This window comes from Talpa occidentalis, unplaced genomic scaffold (genome assembly GCF_014898055.3).
Source record: "Talpa occidentalis isolate TD23 unplaced genomic scaffold, MPIMG_talOcc4v2.1 talOcc4.14, whole genome shotgun sequence".
NCBI lineage: Eukaryota > Metazoa > Chordata > Mammalia > Eulipotyphla > Talpidae > Talpa > Talpa occidentalis.
The window spans coordinates 32,234,433-32,255,917 of NW_023601433.1; the positions used below are offsets into that span (position 1 = coordinate 32,234,433).

General features: G+C 45.3%; 1 protein-coding gene across 6 annotated transcripts in view; it reads right to left on the minus strand.

Moving 5' to 3' along the window:
* SUSD4 (sushi domain containing 4) overlaps positions 1 to 21,485 on the minus strand; it is a 147,031-nt gene that overhangs the window by 16,855 nt on the left and 108,691 nt on the right. For all 6 annotated transcript variants that reach the window (XM_054694907.1, XM_054694905.1, XM_054694906.1 and 3 more), the window contains one exon: positions 16,311 to 16,499. In XM_054694907.1, coding sequence (XP_054550882.1) covers positions 16,311 to 16,499 — 189 coding nt within the window. The remainder of the gene's footprint in view (positions 1 to 16,310; positions 16,500 to 21,485) is intronic.

Genomic DNA, 21,485 nt, shown 5'->3' on the forward strand with positions numbered 1-21,485 from the left:
GAAATACTATTTCTAGGCTTGCTAGAAACACACAATCTCAAGCCATCCCCCAGACCTACCAAACCAGAAGCTCCATTTTTGTTACAGAGAAGAATCTCCATATAAAGGGGAGGTTCCATGCTCCCTGCCCCACCTAGTGAAGGGTGGAGCTGAGCAGCGAGGGGAAACTAGAGAGGACTTGGAGGAGACACATAGAGCAGAGGGACATGACCTAGAAGTCTGCTTGCCTCTTGGCTTTGGACTTGTATCAGGGACTTGGACACAGAGGAGACACATGGTTGAGAAACACGTGGAGAAGCTGACAATGGCAGCTTTTATCTTGATTTGCACTTTAATTTTGCTTCTTTTGTCCTAGACTTGCCTGGCCTCTTCTGTCCCTTTCCAATGGCTCCTTGCCAGAAGGTGCCTTAGACTTGTGGCATGTTTTCAGGCCTCAGAGGCCCCACTCAACTTTGGTGTTTTATTGGAAAACTATTACCTTTACTTCTCTCTCTCTCTCTCTCTCTCTCTCTCTCTCTCTGCACACTAATCCTATTAAGGTTCTTTTGCAATAAGAGTATGCTTTGTCTTTATGCAGCAGATGGCAGAACCCCTTTAAAGTATGCAAGTTTTGGGGTCCCAAATACCCCTTAGGCTGCACACTAACAAATTTAGTCTGAGTCCCAGGTGATTTGTACATGCAGTTCACTCTGGAAAGCACTGCTCCAGGCCATGAGAAAACTGCAGTTACGTCCAATGGTGATGAGGAGAGAAAGCTTGCTCTTGATGCTGGAATCTGGACTCAGCTGGCCTGGAAAAGCACTGGAAGTGGTGCGGAGCCAGTGATAGTATGCATCAAGCCAGTGCAAAGGCCTCATCTCTGCACAACCCAGCGTTCTGTCTGAGGAACCAGGAGGAGAGGCACAGCTCTCCACAGGCCAGGAGTCACCCAGACCTCCGCCTTCAGGAGTGGGATGGTTGTTAATCAGAAGCTGCCTTTGAGTCCATTGTCCCTAGTCTGATCTGAGTTCAGGTCAATTCCAGGAAGCTGGATGGAACTCTCCACGCCAAAGTCAGAAATGTTTCCAAGGTGACATTAGAAACTGCTTTTAGCTCAGGGAAAAATCAATAAACATTATACAGCACATTACATTTTCCACTTTTGTTTTGCTGTAACAACATGGAAGGCCAATAAATGTGTCCACGAAAGGAAGCAAATGATGATGGGGCTGGGCTTTCAGTCAGATCGGATGGAGCATGGTGTTGACTTGCTCAGAGATGTGCTGACAGATCAAATGGAAGATCAATATTACCCGGTAGGCCCGAGGGAGGGGCTCTGATCTGCTTTCCATCTTGGAATCACCACATCAGGGTGTCCCCGAAGAAATACAGAATGCATCTGATGACAACTGTGAAACTCTAGTGTAAAATATATATATATATATATATATATATATATATATATATATATATATATATATGACTTCGTGTAAGAAAACTGAAGTACGCCTGGTTCCAGCAACAGGGGGATGTCTCGAAGGAGCCTGTAGGTGAGGAGCAGATGTAAAACCATGATTTACTCTGACAGCCTCTTGCAGCAAGGAGAGGCTGGTGCTGAAATCAAAAGCTGACAGGTGTTTCTGGATCCCGATGAGGCTGTTCTTCCTTCTTTGTGGCGACTGGAGCACCAACGGCTAAATTGAGTACTGCCTTAATCACCACAAGGTGAAAATAAATCACAAGACATCTGTAGTGTCAAAGTGTCCTGAAGTCTGAACCTTTTCCAAAAGTGGATTCCTCTATAGTTGGAGTTCCTCATGGTAATCAGGGCATTTTAAGTTTCTTAAAGGGAGAGCATTTAGGGGAATAAGATTAAAAAGGAGTGTGTCCCACAAGTTTACCCAGAAAGCCCACAGGTAAGGGATCACTACGAGTAGGTCTTTTTTGCTTCTTGTGGCAATCAACCCACCCTTCTACCTACAGGTTGTGCTGGCATTAAATATTGCCAGTGTGCCTGGCAATCTTTTTATTCTCCCACCACTAGCTGGACCAAGGTGCCACATGGATAAATATAAATTAATGTATCAAATTTTCTGACCTTCAAATTTTTCTCCCATAATTTTTCCTTATATCTATGGTGTCTTCTCATTCTTGCCTGTTAGTAAATCCTACCAGATGAGGAAACAATGGAGCAGCAGTTGGTAACAGTGGGAAGCAACTGACCACACTGTCTTCCTAGTTGTGCATGCACGTGGTGCTCTATTATGCATGGAAAATAAACAGCCCTGTTTTCTGCTAGCAAATGTGCTTCTAAGATGTGGACAGTATTTCTTAGTGTTTGGGGAGGGAAAGGGGTGAGTATACTGTTCTGTGAAAAGTGGCTGTTTTCCTGACAACTGAACAAATTCAAGAACCACTGACTTAGAATAGTCATGGACAGTGATGAACATGGAAGAGAAAAATCAGCTGGGAGAACAGAGGAGAGAGAATGTGAGAAAGTGAGAAAGACTGAAAAGACAAAGCAAATCAGTGGATTAATGAAAGAAAGACCTGGCAGGCAGCTTTACACAGCGCCAAGTGCACTTCCCTGGATTCCAATCCTGGCTCAAACATGCGGTAGCTGCATAACCATGGGCATTTTACTTAACCTCTATCTGAGCCAGCTTTAGTTTCCATCATGTAAAACAGGAATAATAAAACCTACATTGCTGGGCTTCGGTAAGAATGAGGAATAATACCTGTAAGTCAGCAAGCATAGTGCTTGGCACAAAAGTTCATGCCCAATAAAGACAACTGTTATTATTATTAGTTATATTGTGAGCCGATGAGATAAAACGCAAGCAACAATTATGCAACACTTAACAAACACTGACTGTGAGAGCAGCACACACACACTTTTCCCTTAATCCTCATGACAATTTTGTAGAGCAGGTGTTGTTATTGCCTCATTTATACAGGTAAGGGGATTGAGGCTCAGAAAGGCAAGTTACTTGCCAGGGTTGCCTAGCAATAAGTAGCTGGCATTTGACCTTCAGTGAGGTTTCCTCTGAAGCTGTGTTTTCACTGAGTCTCGCTGTGGGGTTTTAAGTGTGCAGAAGAAAAAGGGGATGTGGACCACCAAGGTTGGATGTGAGAATGATGATTCTTTCACTGCTAAGATGTGAAGTGGGGTTAGAGTTTTGAAAAGCCTTGGGGCCTGTACACATGGAAAGAAGATGAGATGGAGGAAGTGTGTGGGAGGCAGGAGTGCAGTCTTGGCTCAGTGGGCCTAAGCAGGGAGCTGTGCTGGACCAGAGGAGAGGTAAGCTCAGGGCAGGGCAGGACTGTGGGCAGAGTCCTAGGATACTGGGCAATTATGCTTTGGGAAACTTCCACTCCTTTAAAAATGGAAGCAATAGGTAGAGGGAAAAGAGAAAGGGCATTTGTTTTTCTCAAGTCTAACAGGGAGAGCATGTGGTGTGGGTTGATTGTATCCCCCCAAAGATATGTTGAAGTCTAATCCTGAGCACTTGTGAATCTGATCTGTTTGGAAATCAGGTATATTGCAGATGAAATCAAGTTAAAATGAAGTGATATTTAAGTAGAGTGGGCCCTTCGTCCATTGTGACTGGGGTCCTTATGTAACAGTGTGATATCCATAAAAAGGTGAGATTCCAGCCTGCCCCATCCAAGGGACATGTGAGCAGCATGGAGAAGCTAGAGAAAACTGGAAGAAGGAAGGAAGAAAATCAAGAAGAGGACCTGGAGGAGAAAGCACATAAAGCACAAGGACATGTGAAGAAACTGTGCTTGCTTTTCAGTCTTGGACTTGTACCAGGGACTTGGGGGACATGAAAGGAGACACTTGAAAGAGACGGAGATGTGGATGAGAGACCTGTGTTATGCAGTATTTACCTTAATTTGTATTTTGATTTTGCTCCTTTTGTCCCAGACTTGTCTGGCGCCTTCTGCCCCTTGCCTATGGGTCCCTGTGGGAAGTTTTTGGGCCTCAGCTGCAAGCTTTTGGGCCTCAGCTGCAAGCTTTTGGGCCTCAGCTGCCCTGCTTTGGGCCAACCCTGGCTGGTAGGGCATTAGCCCATGAGGGGATGGGTAACTTTGGATGCTTGATTTGGAAACTATATTCTTTCTCTTTCTCTTCTCTCTATTGCACACTAATTGTATTGTTGCACACTAATTGTATTGAAGCTCTTCTTTCTATTGAAGGTCTTACACACTAAAGTATTTTATTTTTTTAAGGAAAGCACCATAGCTCACCTCTGACTGTGATTATTCTTTTTTTTAAAATTAATTAATTTATTTATACAAGCACTGGGTACAGTCAGAAGCACGGGAGGCTGAGAGAATTCACCAGAGCCAGAGCGGGGAGCAGTACAGGCAGAAAGACCAAAGTACACTGCTGAGGGGAGCAGCGGGCAGCAGGAGAGGTCTGCGCGCCATGTGGAACCCTCACCCAGTGGCCGGGGATCCAACGGGCACTGCAGAGGCTGCGGGCAGCTTCGCAACCCAGCGCCCAACCGCTAAGCCACCAGGGAGGCCCTAAAGTATGTTTTATTTTGATGCAGCAGATGGCAGAACCCATTTAGAGTAGGCAGGTTTGAGGGTCTTGGGGCACCCCTCAGGTCTGTGTACTTTATAACACTTATAAGAAAAGCCACACAGAGAGTGCCATGTAAACACTGAGGCAGACACTGAATGGTGTGACTACAAGACAAGGAAGGTCAAGGTCACCCCTAGAAGCTAGGAAAAGGCAAGAAAGGATTCCAATGAGAGTCTTGGAAAGAATATGGCCCTGCTTACATCTTAATTTCAGGTTTACAGCCTTTAAAACTGTGAAAAAATAAAATTCCGTTGTTTAAAGTTACACAGTACGTAGCATTTGTTATACCAGCTCTGGGAAACTAATACAGTCTGTGCCCATCTTTGGCTTGGGAGGGAAAGCTGGGCTCTTGGTCCAGGTTGATGGGGAAGCAGGCAGTTATAGCAGGAGGATTTCCTGGCTAATATCAGAATGCTTGGGTGAAGGAATCAGACACCAGAGATTTCCTGAAAGTGAAGTAAAAAGACAGTTGCGTACACACTAAAGTGTGTGTACTTAGGAGATAGGCTGCAGTGGGTAGGGTGGATTAAAGGTAGCAAAGGAAGACTGGATTTCAGGCCTTGGCCCCTAGGAACTTCTTGGGTAGGTCTCAGTCATTCTTCCCTTTGGGTAGTGCCAGCAGAAACTAGGTTGGTGAGCATTGTGCTTGGGAGCAGTAGCAAGTCACCCATAGCTAACTCAAAGGGCCACCATTTATTTGAAAATGTCACACAGTATATAAAGTTCCTTCACATACCATGTCAGCCATGGTTATCTGAAGAAGTCTTTGTTTCCCAGCTTCTTATAAATTTACTTTTCTTCCCAATTAAAAAAAATTCCTCTGCATAAAATACAGACAGCACAGAAACACATACTGATGTAGACAGAGCTGCTCACTTATGCTTTCTTGAGCTAAGGACAAATTTTAAAATCTCCATTCCAATATACTTGACCCTTTTTTTGAACTTCAGCTATTATTTACCACCTTCTTAATGTCTAAACCTATTTGTCCTTTCCCATGAGTGAAAGACATTAGAAAATGCATTAGTTTCTCATTCATCAAAGAATAAACTGGCCAGAATGTGAGCTAAGTCCTAGGTTTTTCTGCAGGACCCACAATTACAAAGAGAAAGGTATGTTGTCAGATGAAGTTTATCTCCTTCAAGCACTTTAACTTTAGAGAAATTGGGGTGTGACTTAGAGTCGAACACTGTCTTTTTGCAAAAATAAAATCAAACATGACGACAAAAAAACTCTCCTCTTATACAAAAAGAGAAAACAATTAGGGTTATAGGGTTCATGAAAAAAAGCAGATATCACAAAACACAGAGATAGACATGGAAAGATATAAATATTTTCCCTGCCTATCACCTCAGATGTCTTATTACTTTGGGAAAAAAGGACAGGGAATTTTGGCAGTTATTTACGAAAACAAGTGTGGGAGCTGAGGAGGAATGACCCCCAAGCAAACCTCACCCCCATAATTTCTAGTGACTCAGCCTGAAATAAACACAGCATGCCTGGAGGGATTTATTACCTTCTGTGTTGCATCTGATTGCAAGAGGTTTTATGACCATGAAATACAAGTCACCTAACTTCCCTGAAAGGAAAGAAGAAAATAAATTCTGCTAGGAGCAGGGATGGAGAAGATATTCTAGAGTTGAAGGCCAAACACTGAAATTTTCCCATCTGAACTGGTCATCTATTTCCTCAGCAAAATGAAAACAAGCTCTTGGTTCAAACCACTGGCCGCAGATTTGCTGTTGTTTAGCTCCTCTCTCCTCTCAATGGCTTGGCATTTAAACATCACAAAATAAAGATCTCAAACTGCAGGTCTGTGAGTTTTCTCAAAAATAGGAGACCAAAAGGCAAAGTGAGGATAACGTGAAACTGAAACAAAGAAACGAGTTCCCCACCCCTGCACCTCACCAAATCCACTCTGGCCTGCAGCAAAGGGGTAAAAGATTTCAGACCTTCCTGCCATGGAAGGAGTGAGTTCCAGACCAACTGAGCTGGTAAACCCTGAGAGAAGTCTGTGGGGAGGGCCCTTGTGGAACAGTGGCTCTCGCTGCAGGAAATTTGCAGCTGTCCAGTGAATGATGTCCAGAGGGCTTCTCCAGGCCACGGACAAGAGGATTTCCAGTGTCGACATTATTCACTGACTCAACTCCATTCCTTGCACCCAAGAGGTATTTCCATAAAGACAAGAGTGATGGGGCCTGGGTTCAGATGTGACCCACGGCCCCAGGCCTGGGATGGAGAGCACAGGGGTAGCCAGGTTGGGGCCTGGGATCCCACTTCTGAATGTAAATATGTGGTGCAGAGAGGACATTGTTGGAGTCCTCTTGGTGTTCTCTTTATATCTTGATTTTGTGGGAGAAATCATCCCAAATTCTGCTACTTTCATGGCCTTCTAGTTGGCAGAAGAATCAACTCTCCTCTTCCTTTCACTTCAGGGTGAAATCTCTGCATTTGAATAAGGTGAAGAAAAAAAAGCAATATTTCTGGAGGGTTGATGGTAGTGTGTTTCTAACAAAGCCAAGTGGAAGGCAAGTCAGGGCGTGGAGGTGGGTATTGTCAAGGGGCTGAGGCTGGTGAACAGTGGACCTGAGAGAAAGATGATGGAGAGGTCAGTGCTTATCTAACAGGTCAGAAGTAACAAAACATAAGAGATAAAGAGCCTGTGAAATCAAAGCAGGAAAGCCTGGGAACTTGTTTCTACTTGAAAAATAAGAACAAGGTCTCTTGGTTTCCTAAGACAGAAAGATCAGTGTTTCTGAGTTCAATATAGAAAAAAAAAAAAAAAGAATAATGAAGCTTCTTGATGCCACAGCACAATCTACTCTTGAGTACAAGAGAGATGTGTGATGGAGAAGGGGAAGAGGCTACAGTGGCAATTACTTATTGGAGAGAGAGACAGAGAGAGAGGGAGAATGAAGCACAGTGATCCCCGCGAAATGCTGTACGACACGCACGCAGCGATTTTCTTATAATCACCCTGCTGAATGTATGAACAGTACATGGAAATGGCATTAGAATAATTTACTATTGCTTGTGAACAATTAATTAACAAGATCACTTGCTATTTTGCATTTCCCTCTCACAAGAAAACCCTGCGAGGGTCACAGGCAAGGTAGTTGTAATACAAATAGTGGCTGATACGAGAATTTTCATTGCAAGGAAACCAAATAGCAGAGCATGTTATGCACAAACATACATGTCCAGATGCTAGACACATCAGCTCACAAGGCACCCTCCACTTCGTTTCAGACCCAGCTTCCTAGCTAGTCACCAACACTGGGGGGTGGGGGTGGTCTGTGGTTTCCTCTTTCCTGGGGCCAGGGAACACACATTTGTCTTCAGAGGGAACTGAAGATGCTTGGTTTTGAGAATAAAATCTAAAACCCCTAAGTCTTGGTGGCTGTAAACTGGGTTTCTAATTAAGGTTCTAAATTAGCCATCTACTCACACACTTGGGAATCTGAGGAGGAGGAGACTTTTTGTGTGACCCGGGCAAAGCATTTCATTTCTCTGATCTGAAGTTTCCAAGGAGGCAGAACTAGATGAATGACTTTCATGGGTTACACTGGCAAGCTCTTTCTTCAAATAAGCCTTAATGGGAACACAACATGTAAATATGTAAAACAGAGCCGCTGAGGAAAGGAGCTGCTGAGCAAAACTAGCTGGGGCGCTCTTGGATTCCAAGAGAACTCCTAGGTCTCAGGGCCTGAGAAGATGAGTCCACCTGGCCAGGTATACCCTCACCTCGTAGAGACCTTTCACAGTGGGTGGAGGAGGGAAAAGGGCGCAGACTGGAACTAGCAGACATGACAGAAGCCCTCCCTCCGCCTTCCTGTGAAGAGAGCCCCACTGCGATAGTGGTCAGAACCAAGAGAAAAAAGACACTCATTGCTCTTTTCCTCATTTTATGCTTATTCAATTTCATGTTGGATTCAGCTGCTGGCAGGATAATGGGTGAGTCTGCAGGGGGCATGAGAGCCCAGGAGAGGCTAATGGAGACCATGCCCCTGCCAGTCGGTCCACTCTGAACGATGGGAGCCTGGGTGGGGATGTGTGTGTGTGACCAGTCAGTCATTGGGAGTATCACTCCACTGGGGATGAGCATGACTTGAATTCCTAATGTCCATGACCCCATATCACTCAGCACATCTCTGGTTGGCACCAAAGCTCTACCTGGGAAGGGGAGAGAGGAATGGAGAAAGGAGACCCTCAGCAAACATCTATTTCCACTTCCTGCCCCTCCCTCCCTCCCTGGTGATGGAAGGCTCATGGGTCAACTACAGGGGACTCAGAAATTCTGTCAGCAATTGTCAGGGGGAGAAAGTCTAGCATTCCTGTGAACCTCCCAGAGTCAATAGAGGACAGAGCAACCAAGGAACAGAGTCAAAGGCTGTGACTGCCAGGCAGGAGTCCGAGAGACCGACTCTTTCAGATCCTTCCCTTCCCTGTGAGGAAGGACTGCCTCGCCCCAGCCCAGGAAGCAACAGAGCTAGTGTTAGAGCCAGACCGTAATCCCCACAGGTACTCTGAGTTCTAGAAGTGCCTGGGAGAGCAGTGTGGGCAGAAACCATGGGTTCAAGAGGCACTGGGCCTGGTTCACTTGTGAGCGGGTCACCATGGCAAAGGGGGGAAGTTCTCTGAGCCTCAGTTTCCTCACCACACTCACTTCTTATGAGTTATTAGTGTTAGATCATGTATTAAAGGCAATTCCACTGTGCCCAGCATAGAGCAGGCACCCAAAGACTGTTGAATGACAAAGGACATTTTAGTTATAATGACTCCACACTGGTGAATATATTGATTGACATATTATCATGTGCCAGGGTTAGGAATACAGGGATGAACAAGGCATTTTCATCTCTGAGTTGCTCAGGAAGAACTTCTGAGTTTGCAAGTTGCTTCTCTATGGAAGAATGTAGGCAAGGGAGGGAGACTGTACCTGAAGATGCCAGGGCGGGGGTGGGTGTGGGAACCCTGACTGGCACTCCCTCGAGGCCTCGAACAAACCTGTTCACCTCTGGCACTGCCAATTCAGTGCTGCCAAGGAGGTACTGGGAGCGTAGGGTGTGCTGCGTGATGCCTAAGACTTCCGAAGCTCTGAATTCTGTGGTCCGTGATCCAAAATCAGTGCCACTAAATCCCACTGTGACTTGGTTTTGTCATTTCCACTTAAAATCCACTTAAAATTCAAGGTAGAAGACTTTCCAGTTAATTGAAGGATCCGATTTGACATTTTTTATTGAGGATCCACAGGCAGGAAGGTATAAGAGCCTCACCTCCCCCTGGCATGCTGGGGAGTGTGTCAGAAGAGGGGCACAGGCTCGATCCAGAGACTGTCCTGACTGGGACTTGGGTGAAGGCGGGTGACACAGTGATACTTGACCTTACTAGGGACGACACTTAACAGGATACTTCTTTGGAACTGGCCTGGATTCCTCTGAGTGGTCTGAATTTTCCTTTTGGAAATGGGAACCACCTGGAGTGTTTCTGGGGAGTCAGCTCCCAAGGGCTCTCTCTGTTCTCACAGGGCACAGGGGCTCTGATCTCGAGATCTACATGTTTCCGCTGGGTCTTTCAGTTCCCTACACAGGATTCACTTTGAAGTCACGACTCATTTCTCTGCATGAAGGCAGGGTTCCTGGAGGAAGAAATCAGATGGGTTCCCTCTGGTACCTGAAGGGGTTTTGACTGGGGAACAAAGCATAGTTGTAAAGGCAGCTTGAGAGCTGGGACCCCTCCACGTCCGAACTGGCTTTGAGTTTTGATCCCAAATTGGAACCATTCAAGTTGTTTCAATTTGGGCAAACAGGGTTTTTCACTTACTTATTTTTCCTCCTTTTTTAAATAAAAGCATGGATACTTGGGCACCAGGAGGTTCCTAGGAAGCCCACTGCTGTGTTCCCTGCCATTGAATCTGAAACTGTCTGATGAAGCCTCCATCTCTATCCATGTGGGCTCGGAAATGATTGGGAAGTGGGGAAAATCACTTTGGGCTTTCTGAGTCTGGGGAGTTAGAAGGATTTAAACACAAAAAGTTTTAGATGTTCAGCTTCTAATGAGGCCAGGTTTGCTCTTTCCTGGGAGAAATGCCAGCCCCAAGGCTGAAAAGCTTGCTGAAAAGGTCGGCATCAGGGAAGCCACTGCCCAGGTCGTAATTACCAATGGGGCCCTCATACCGCGATTCCCGTAGTGATTTATTCCCCTATTTGGAAAAAGCAAACAAGCAGCACAACAAAGGCCCCTGGTCCCCTTGGCCCCCCTGGGATGCCTGTGTCCCAGCTGCCATCTGAGTGGAGCCTGGCACCATATGGCAGAGCTGACCCTACACTGCCCCCTCTCCCCTGCTCTTCAGAACCCCTGGTGGGTGGCCTCAGATGAGGGAATAATCTTTCCTAGCAGATGACTGACAAGTGGAATGTTTAGAACCCACTCTGGCTGGGTGATTTCAGGAGCAACACACGAGACACATGGGCCTGTGCAGAGACCTTGTGTGACTTGCTGGTTTCTGTGGTCTCTGTACCTTTCAAAATACTCAGCGTATGGACACAAACAGTTGTCTCCTAATTAAATCATCTCACAGGCCTTTATTTAAAGTGGCTATCCCTGGGGCCTCCCTGATGGTGCAAGGGGTTAAGCACCACACTATGAAGCAATCCACAGCCTCGGCAGCATGAGTTCTATCTCTGGCCGGCCAGGGAGCAAACCACATGGTCCAGCAGACCTCTCCTGCCTCGCCTGCTGCTCCCCTCAGCAGTGTATTTCGTCAGTCTGCCTGTTCTGCTCCCCACTCTGTCTCTGGTGAATCCTCTCACCCCCTGCATCTCTGGCCCGTGTCCCAGCTCTTGTATGCATAAATAAATAAAATCTTAAAAAAAAAATAAAGTGGCTATCCCACTGATTTCTTTTTAAACACTCATCTCTGAATGTTGGGCCCCTTCTAGCTTTGATCCTGTCTCTTCCCCTGGCAGTCTATTGACAGAAGGACTTCTGGTTAAAGGATCTTGTTAAAGGATAGAAGGACTTCTGGTTAAAACTGGGGAGACAGAGGAATCTTTAAATGGGTGGGCGACAACCAAGGCCTGGAGTTCTAACTTTGGGTTCAACCATCTGCCCTCCTAGCCTATGTGACCATTGCCACTGCTAAACCTGCCCCCAGGAATTCCTATCACCAGAGAGCTCCAAGCCACCTGAGAATCTGATGGATGCTTAAGGCTTTAGGATGGTTCGTCTCCATGTTGAGAAAAAGTCTTTTCCTATAGCTGCCCTCAGCCAGCATCCCATGCACCCAGAGTCTAGGTATTCGGGGTGCTCAGGACCTCCTCCTACACCATTCTGCATGTGTGTTTGCAGTCTACCCCATAACTGTTTGTTTCATGGCTCATTCATTTACTTTTTTTTATGCCCCTCAATATCCTCCCACATTCCCACCTTGAAACCACTGGGCTGGCACCCCCACATACAACCCAGAGCGATGGGTGCTATGGGCTTCAAAAGGCAGAGTCCATCCATGCGATGAGCTATTTGGACCCTTTCTCTTTCCCCAAAACTCAAGTGGAGACAGAAAATATGCTTCTGTTTGATCTCCAGAGAAAAGATACAAAAAATCCTGTAAATCCCAGGTAGAAATATTCATTTTACAATTTTGATATCGCCTACTAGAATTTTCCTCCCACCCTTTCCAAACACTCATGAACCCTTGGTAAAGGTGCTGCATGCATATACGCATGCCATCTGGAACGAGGCTTGTCTCCAGACAATGGGATTTGCCATCTTGTTCTCCCCATTATCCTGTAAACTCTTCAAAGTAAGATATTAAGCTCTTTTCTTTCTTTGTAATTCCCCTGTGCCCAATTCGTGTCACTCCGTCCTTAGCAAGTGTTCAGTGAAAACTACTGACAATGTAAACCAAGTTCCTAGCACTTATAAATGAGACATTGCCCACATCCATTGTCAAATGAGTTTCTTTAAAAAAAGATTTCTTGGATTCAGAGTGTGTGTGTGTGTGTGTGTGAAAGAGAGACAGACAGAGAGACAGAGAGAGAGAGACAGAGACAGAGACAGAGAGATGAGAAATTCAGAAATGAAGATGACCCAAGGATGTAAAACATGAAGATACACAGGAACAAGAAGGCCCACAGACCCACAGGCCAACATAAAGGAATCCATGGACTCCTTCTAGGTCCAGATCTATAGCTAGGTAAATACATGAATTCATATATACACACATAGAGATAGCTATGTACTCATCCATTTAAAAATGACTCAGTCATCATTCTAGATGAAGACTTTGAGATATCAGATGCTTTTTAAAACATAGCTTTGGGGGCCTCCCCGGTGGCGCAGCAGTTGAGCGTTGGGTTGCAAAGCTGCCCGCAGCCTCTGCAGCGCTGGTTCAACCCCCAGCCACCGGGCGAGGGTCCCACATGACATGCAGACCTCTCCTGCCTCCCACTGCTCCCCTCAGCAGTGTACTTCATCAGTCTGCCTGTTCTGCTCCCTGCAATGGCTCTGGTGAATTCTCTCACCCTCCCACGCTTCTGACTGTACCCAGTGCTTGTATAAATAAATAAATCTTTAAAAAAAAAAAAACAAACATAGCTTTGGGAAGACCACGTGCACCAGGACTGTCCACTCACAACAAGGTGGGCATCACAGCACAGGCCTGTAAACACCAAAAAACCCATGCATTTGGTGAAGCTGACAAAGCTTTTGCTTCCAAATTATAAAATCCTTGATGAAGTAGGCCTCAATTATGAGACTGTTGACATGTGAGCATGACAGCTGTCATTCGACACTGGTGCCAGGGCTTGTAAAGTGCCCTCCATCCTACTAGGGAGAGGAGGCACGATGCAGCAGAAAGAGCCAGGGACCAAGCGTTGGAGAATCTGGACAGTTGTGCCACCCTTCAAGAGCCTGTCTCCTGGTCTGTGAGAGGAGGCACCGCCTGGGCCCAGCTTCCACTGCAGCAAGGCTCTGCTGTGGAGGCTACTGGGCACATAGGAGGCAGCAGGGTGGGCAGTGGGCAGCAGGGCATCCCTTGGACTCACGGTCCCCTGAAGTTGGGGACCACAGCACAGTTGTCAAAATCAGAGCCGTTAGGGACAGAACATCCTAATATACAGAAAAGCCCCCAAGAATGTGGGATGCCCCAGCACATGACTTACGCCATCAAGAAAAAAAAATCAAGGGCCTCCTTGGTGGCATAAGAGTTATGTCTCAGCGCTGTCACCCTATCACCGCAGTGGCATGACTTTGATCCCCAGCCAGTGAGCTGACCCACATGGCGCAGCAGACCTCTCCTGACTCACCCGCTGCTCCCCTCAGCAGTGTATTTCAGTAGATCTGCCTGTTCTGCTCCCCACTCTGTCTCTGGTGAATCCTCTCAACCCCGCACCTCTGGCCCATACCCCAGATCTTCTACACCAAATAAATAAATAAACACACACACACATACACGCGCACACACACAAGTTAACTGTTTAAAAAAAAAGAAAAGAAAAGAAAAAATCAAGTTGAGTGCCTGCAGAGACAGTGAAGTGAAGGAGGAAGTGTGAGCAGGATATTCCATCAACACCCACTACCCTGACAAGATCACACATTTAAGCAAAAAGGTGATACAGAATTCAAGTAAGAGTTAAAGAAATACCAACACCCAGGTACACCTGGATAATTTTTTTTGCCTCCTATTTTCACCCACTGGTTAATTTAACCCAGTTTCTATTAAGTCTTTGGACAAAAAAAAAAAAAAGTCCTTTCATCTGCCTGTGCTTTTTGGTTAAGAATCACGTCTTTGGTGTCTGTAGCCAGTGTTGCATTTAAAGGTCTCAGACTAATTCCATCAGGTAGTTTAAAGGGACAGGAATTGAAAATAAGGAAAATAAGCTTAATTTTTTTCTTAAATGGAAGGAAAAAAGGTTCCAAGTGACCTTTCTGCATGGCAGCACCCTCCCTGGCCACGGCCAGGTGGGTGGAGAACAAGGGACAATGCATTCACCATGGCGTGCTTCCAGTCAAAAGCCAGACACACACAGCTCCCTGCTCTTAACCGTAGGTTGTTGCCTCTGGAAGTTAGATTTTGTTTTCTGCCTATTCTCTTGGAGTATTAAAAACTGCTTTCAAAGTCCCAAAATGAAGCTTGTCATAACGTGACTACTTGAAACAAATTGAAACCAAATTTGAAAAGGTTTAAAAATAGGCATTTCCAATTGATATCATTGCGACAATGACACTTCAACCATTCCTCTGGTTCTGCTCATCTGAGTAGGGCGAGACCTCCGGGGACGAGAGGGGCCCCATTTGATGAGCCGTCCATGCTCACCTAGGCCTGCTGGGGTGCCGAGACAGCAGAGAGGCTGCTCTCATGGAAACAAAGGGGATGATCTCATCCCTCTATGCTACGTTCACCAGAGTTAGCAAATAAACATACAGGACACATGAATTTCAGGCCAAAAAAAAAAAAAAGAATTGCTTTGTTTATCATAAATCCTATGCAGTATTTCAGACATGCTCACATTAAATATTTACATGTTACTTATCTGAAATTCAGATTTAACTGGCATCCTGAGTTTGCCATCTGACTTCTCTACTGTAGTCTCTGATTCCCTGAAGTATTTGGGACAGATGGGTGGGAAGTGGGGGTGAGTGAAGGATCCATTTACTATCCAGAGAGAACAGCAAAACTAATAGCCCATTTTGGGGACTAGGCATTCTGTTTCGTCCACATGCCAGGCTCTTCCCTCCTACCCTCTTCCCTCACTTCTCCCCAAGAAGGCCCCACACCACTCCAAGTCCCATGTTTCCTTTAAGACACACCTCTGATCCCCCAGCCCAGCACCCACCACAACACACCTCCTAATCTGACCTCTCCGCACACTGAGGTGCCGCTGGAGAGAGGCTGCCTGTAAGGACTCATTTGCTTCCACATTCTGTTGTGTCCTGTTTTATTTCTCAAGAAAGGCTGCAAATAGGTTTTGGAGAGGCTCTTTATTGGAGGTTTCTTTTCAATTTTCCTCTCCCTATACACACTCCCTCCTGTCCACTGTACTCAGGTGCCAAAAAAGCAAATCGGTGTTGGTTTGTTGTCTGTGATCACAATTTCAAGACCCAAGGCAAAGCCAGGTCTGAGGCAGCATGTCCTGCTTGCCTAGTGGAAATTTTTATGGACTCGATCCCCTACTGACACTGCCCTGATTCCAGCAAGGGACACCCCGTCTCCCTCACTACTTCATCCGACTGATTAGTGATCTCCAGGGAAATAAAACAATCACATATATTTAACAAAAAGAGGGAAGAAAGAGCTCTTTGTTTAGAGCTTCTTAGTGTGTGCTTGAAGCAAAACATTTACAGCTAAGCCGTAAAATGCATGGAAATAGGAAGAAACACTGACACAACAATAAAGCGAGGGCTGAGATTAATGATGCCATAATACAATCTGTTTTCATTTGGTGTGGAGAAAATTAAGTTTTGAAGACATTTCATTTAACTTTGCGATATTTTGTAGCTTAACCTTTGGTGCTTGAAACTTTCTCTGTTGTCCACCCTCCACCCTTTGAAGCCAAGCAAGTTTTATGTCTGGTTGTAAGTGTGGCTTCATGGTGGATGACATGGACACAGGCAGCAAAGATCACACCCAGGGAGCCAAAGTTATTGCTGACCGCAATTCTCTGCTATTTCCTATGGAAACACCCTCTTTAATCATCTGAAATTCAACTTCCAAAAGAATAAGATGTGTTACCTTCCAGAGCAAGGCACCGGGGTGGGCTGGATGACCAGATAAGGTTGTGTAAGCACTCGAGATACTCTGACCCCTCAAGCTTAAATCCAGGAAAGCAGTGGTAGGAGATCACAGTTCCCACGGGGAAGGAGGTCTGGAACTCAGAGATGTTCACATAGCCATTAGAAGAGGTGAGTGGTCTCAGGCAGCCTGTGACATGGGGGACAAAAAAAGGCAGGTCTCATGGAGTCATTTTTTATACCAAAAAGGCAAACAAAGCATTAAAACTCTTTAGGAACCCCCCTGCCCCCACTGCGAACCACATGGTCTCTGAGAACTGAAGAGCTTGGTCTTGAAAGTTCGGACTTCCTTACCTACTTCCCATTTTATTTGCAAGCAGGTTGTGCTTTCATTGTTGCAAATAGCACCAGGAGGACAACAGGATGGGGAAGCGTGAGAGAGGGGTCCGGAGAATGGGGATTTTCCTAGCGGATGGTTCCAGCCTTGACTGAACCTGAGAATGTTTATGAAACACCAGTGCCCAGGGCCCGCACTCAGGATCTACATAGAACCATAGAACTTGGGCCTAGCTACATTTTTCCTTTTTTTTTTTTTTTTTGAAGCTCTCCAGAATCCCAATGCTGTATCCGGGTGAGAGCCACCAAGATGCCACAGGCCAAAGAGACACCTCGATGTTCAGCGGTGCTGGTGGGAGGTCTGGGAAGGTTTTGATGTGTACTCAGCTCTGGTTCTATCACTGCTGATGATGGAAGAGACTCCCGTCTGACATGGTGCGACTGAACTTTTAAAAAATCCAGCTGTGCTTCATGTGAAATAGGTAAGGAAGCCTGTGGTGTGGTGGTTCTCAAACTTGACAGTGACCCAGAGGGAGAGCTTGTTAGGACCACGGTACCCACACCTCAGCCACACTCGCACTCTCCACCCTCACCCTGTCAGTGGTGGGGACCCTGAGTTTGCACGGCTTACATTTTCTGCTGCTGCTGGTCTGGAGACCTGGCTTGCAAAGCCCCGCTGGAGGGAGTACATGCACCAAGCACAGAAGTCTGTGAGCTATCTGAGCAGGAGACTAGGGTCCCAAATCCCTGCTCCTATAAGACAGCAGCTGCCTTTTTGTCTTGAAGACTGTGAGCCCAGTAGCAAATTCTCAGGGGCACAGAATTCTACTTTGTGTGGCATACACTGTGATCAGGGAGGTTCTTATTGGCTTCAGCATTTCACTGGAGGGAATAATGACCCTGACGAGAAGCTGCTTTTCCCAGGGAGAACTAACTGTGCATGCAGTAAATAATGTATAATGGAGATCCCGACTTTCCCCTCCAATCACCAAGTGCAAAGGAGCTCATGTGCACTGTAGCAGAGGCCTGGGCTCCTCCCAGGCTGACTTTGCTAGAGAGTATGAGCATCAGAGAGCTCTGTGTTCAGCAAATTGCCTCAGTCAGCACCTCGTGATCTGGTGTCTGTGTCAGGGTGAGACCAGAGTGAGGAGTGAGAGGCCCCTAGGGAGGTGCTCACCCTGGGGTTGTGCTAGTGCTGAGCCTCTACCTGTGTCTCGGTGCCACTGGGCTTGCAGGTCCAGCCAGCCACCACCAGGTAAGACCCTCCATTTAGACAGTCCTTGTGGCCTTTACCTGACTTTTATCCCCCCTGACCTAAAAACAGATGATGTTCATGGCAAAGGTAAAAAGGTAGAGTGGGTGGAGGAGGCTGAGAATCAGAAATAAACAGAATCTATAATTAAGGAAAAATATAAGCAAATTAATCTAACAAGTGAATGCATTAGAACCCCTAAGTGTAGCTCAAATGAGCTGGCATAAAAACATCTGTGCACACTCCTTCTCAAAAGGAGTGTAGTTCTAAGCTACCCACATGGGTAGACTGGCCTCCTTCAAATAAAAACTAACCCTGACCCACAGCGAGGCAGTGGCATCAGGACGCCTATCTCCAAAATGCCAAATTCCCATGGAAAAGATGGCCTGGGAAGAGTGCCTTCCACCCCCTGCCCCCCAAGAAACCAATGGGGTGGTGACTCCTGCCATTAATGGGAGAAGGAAAAGATATGCTCACTCTGGGTTCCAGACAGCCTGTCCTAAATATAACAGTAGAAAACTGGCTTTGACTCAACAGTTCAATGTGATTTCTATTTGTACTTGTAGATAATAGAGTAAAGTCTCCTCTGGCTTTAGCCCCTGGATCTATAGGTGCAAATAAAAGTTACAGGATGAAATGTCACTCAAAGGGCCAATTATATCCCCCCTGGGGACTCCAGAGGTTTCAGGCTGTCTACAGCCACCGTGATGCCTCATGGCCCACCTGTGACCCAGTGGACATAGGAGGAAGCTGGGGAGACAGCAGCTCTGGAACACAGGCTCCCTCCTGGCCCTGCAGTTGGGCACAGGGGTGGAGTAGAGGGCAGAGGACAGGCTGGAGGCACCCCCATCATGCAGATAGAGGGCAAGGAGGAGGAACGAAGGTGCAGGATAAGCTGCTTGAAAAAGCATGCCTCTAGAGAGCGCCAGCTCTTTTGTTGCTACAGAACTATAAAAGCTATTTTTGACTGAGATTTGAGGAAGGGGTATGAAAGGAGGGGACAGAGGGAGTAAAGGGAAAGCCTGCCTCTGAACTCCTGACAATGACATCCCAAGATACATACCAACATAGGGTATTTTTAAAAATCACTGGGGAAAAAAAAGAACCCCTAAAGAAACATACTGAGTTTAAGTGTCATAAGAGGAAATAGAAAGGGTGGGAGAACAAAAAGATAATTGGAAAATATGAAGGCCAGTGGTGCCTAGTGTCTGAGGTAATTTTCTTCACCATTATTCTGATAGTGCCGCAGGACTGGAACGAATCACTGGTTAATACAATTCATGTGAATAAATAACCTGACCTAAGAGCCAGCTGCTGATTTTGTGGACAGTCTCTGAAAATGTAAATAAATCACATGTCTTCTCTGATGATGGAATACATAGCCCATATAACAACACAGTGAGTTTCTGGGAAGAAATACCCAAATGTGATGGTCTGGGCTGCCTCTGTCCTCCAAATCCTGAAGTCTTTGTTTCTTCAAGGGGCAGTGACTCTTAAGCTCTTGCATAAGGAAATGATTTATTTCCAACTAAGGGGCAAGCAAAGCAAAATCAGACTCTGCCAGTTGTGATTTCCAGGCACAAAGTTAACATTCATCTCAACTTTAACACGCCAATGCTTTTGGTGCAAATAAGATTGTGCTCCCTCTTCCTCGAATTATGAATTATGTCTTGGCTTCTTGGTCCTTTGGTCCCAAGTCACATGTCAAAAAATAAAATCAGAATTAATGTGAACTCGAGGGGTTATTTTCACAAACAGGGCCCTCTATGTCAGTCCAGGCAAATTTAAAAAATGCAAGAGGATAAATATTCGTGGTGTTTGGAGGAAATTTGAATTTGATTACTTTTCTCCTCCTCATGCATTATAAAAAAAGGATAACATTATTAAGAAAAAACAACCTCTGTAAGATTGGCTGTAAATATATTCTCAACACTCCTGAAATAAGTATAAATGCTCTGTTATTTCCATTAAACATACAGTAGTTCATCATTGTGTTCACAGCCTAGTTATAAAGCTCCTAATTCTTGACTGCTTTTGGTTTTTTAGAGTAAAGGAGACATTTGCACGCTAAAGAACAAGGTATTTCCCATCTGGACTTAAAAATTGTGTCTATGAAAGCAGTAATAAGATGAAAATACATAGCAATACAGGCTCACATCAACAAACAAGAAAGAACTGAAACAACCTAATCTCATATCTCAAAGAGCTAGAAAAGGAACAACAAAAAAACCCTAAAGCCAGTAGAAGAAAGGAAATAATAAAAATCAATGCAGAAATAAATGAGTTGGAAATTAAAAAAACAGTCCAAAAGATCAATGAAACCAAAAGTTGGTTTTTTGAAAAAATAAACAAAATAGACAAGCCTCTAGCCAAGCTCACAAAGAAAAAACAAGAGAAAACACATATAAATAGGATTACAAATGAAAGAGGAGAAATCACAACAGACTCAGTAGAAATCAAAAGAATAATCAGAGATTACCATGAACACTTATATGCAAACAAATTCAACAACCTAGAAGAGATGGGCAGATTCCTAGAATGATATAATGATTCAAAGCTGGACAAAGAAGAAATAGAACAACTAAACAGACCAATTACAAGCAGCAAAATTGAGGCAGTAATCAAAGCACTCCCCAAAAACAAAAGCCCAGGCCCAGACGGCTTCACAAATGAATTCTACCAAACATTCAGCAGTGAATTAGTGCCTATCCTACACAAACTCTTTCAAAAAATTGAAAAAGAAGGAATACTACAAAATACGTTCTACGGAGCCAACATTACACTAATACCAAAACCAAACAAAGACAGCACAAAAAAAGAAAATTATAGGCCAGTCTCCCTAATGAACACTGATGCAAAAATCCTCAACAAAATCCTTGCCAACAGAATCCAACAATGCATCAAAGAGATAGTATACCACGATCAAGTAGGATTCATCCCAGGGGCACAAGGATGGTTCAACATACGAAAATCGGTAAGTGTAATCCAACACATCAACAAAAAGAAAAATAAAAACCATATGATCACATGCTGAGATCATCAATAGATGCTGAGAAAGCAATCAACAAAGTCCAACATCCATTTATGATGAAGGCCCTTGAAATTCTCAGGATAGAAGGAACATACCTAAACATGATAAAAGCCATATACAGGGCCTCCCCTGGTGGCGCAGCAGTTGAGTGCTGGGCTGCAAAGCTGCCCGCAGCCTCTGCAGCACCAGTTTGATTCCCAGACACTGGCGAGGGTCCCACATGGCACACAGATCTCTTCTGCCGCCCGCTGCTCCCCTCAGCAGTGTATTTCGTCAGTCTGCCTGTTCTGTTCCCCACTCTGGCTCTGGTGAATTCTCTCACCCTCCCGCACTTCTGACTATACCCAGTGCTTGTATAAATAAATAAATAAATCTTTTTTTTTTTTTTTAAAAGCCATATACAACAAACCCATGGCCAACATTATTCTCAATGGAGAAAAGCTGAAGGCCTTTCCTTTAAAATCAGGAACAAGACAAGGATGTCCTCTCTTACCACTGCTCTTCAATATAATACTGGAGGTCCTAGCCAGGGCAATAAGACAAGAGAAAGACATACA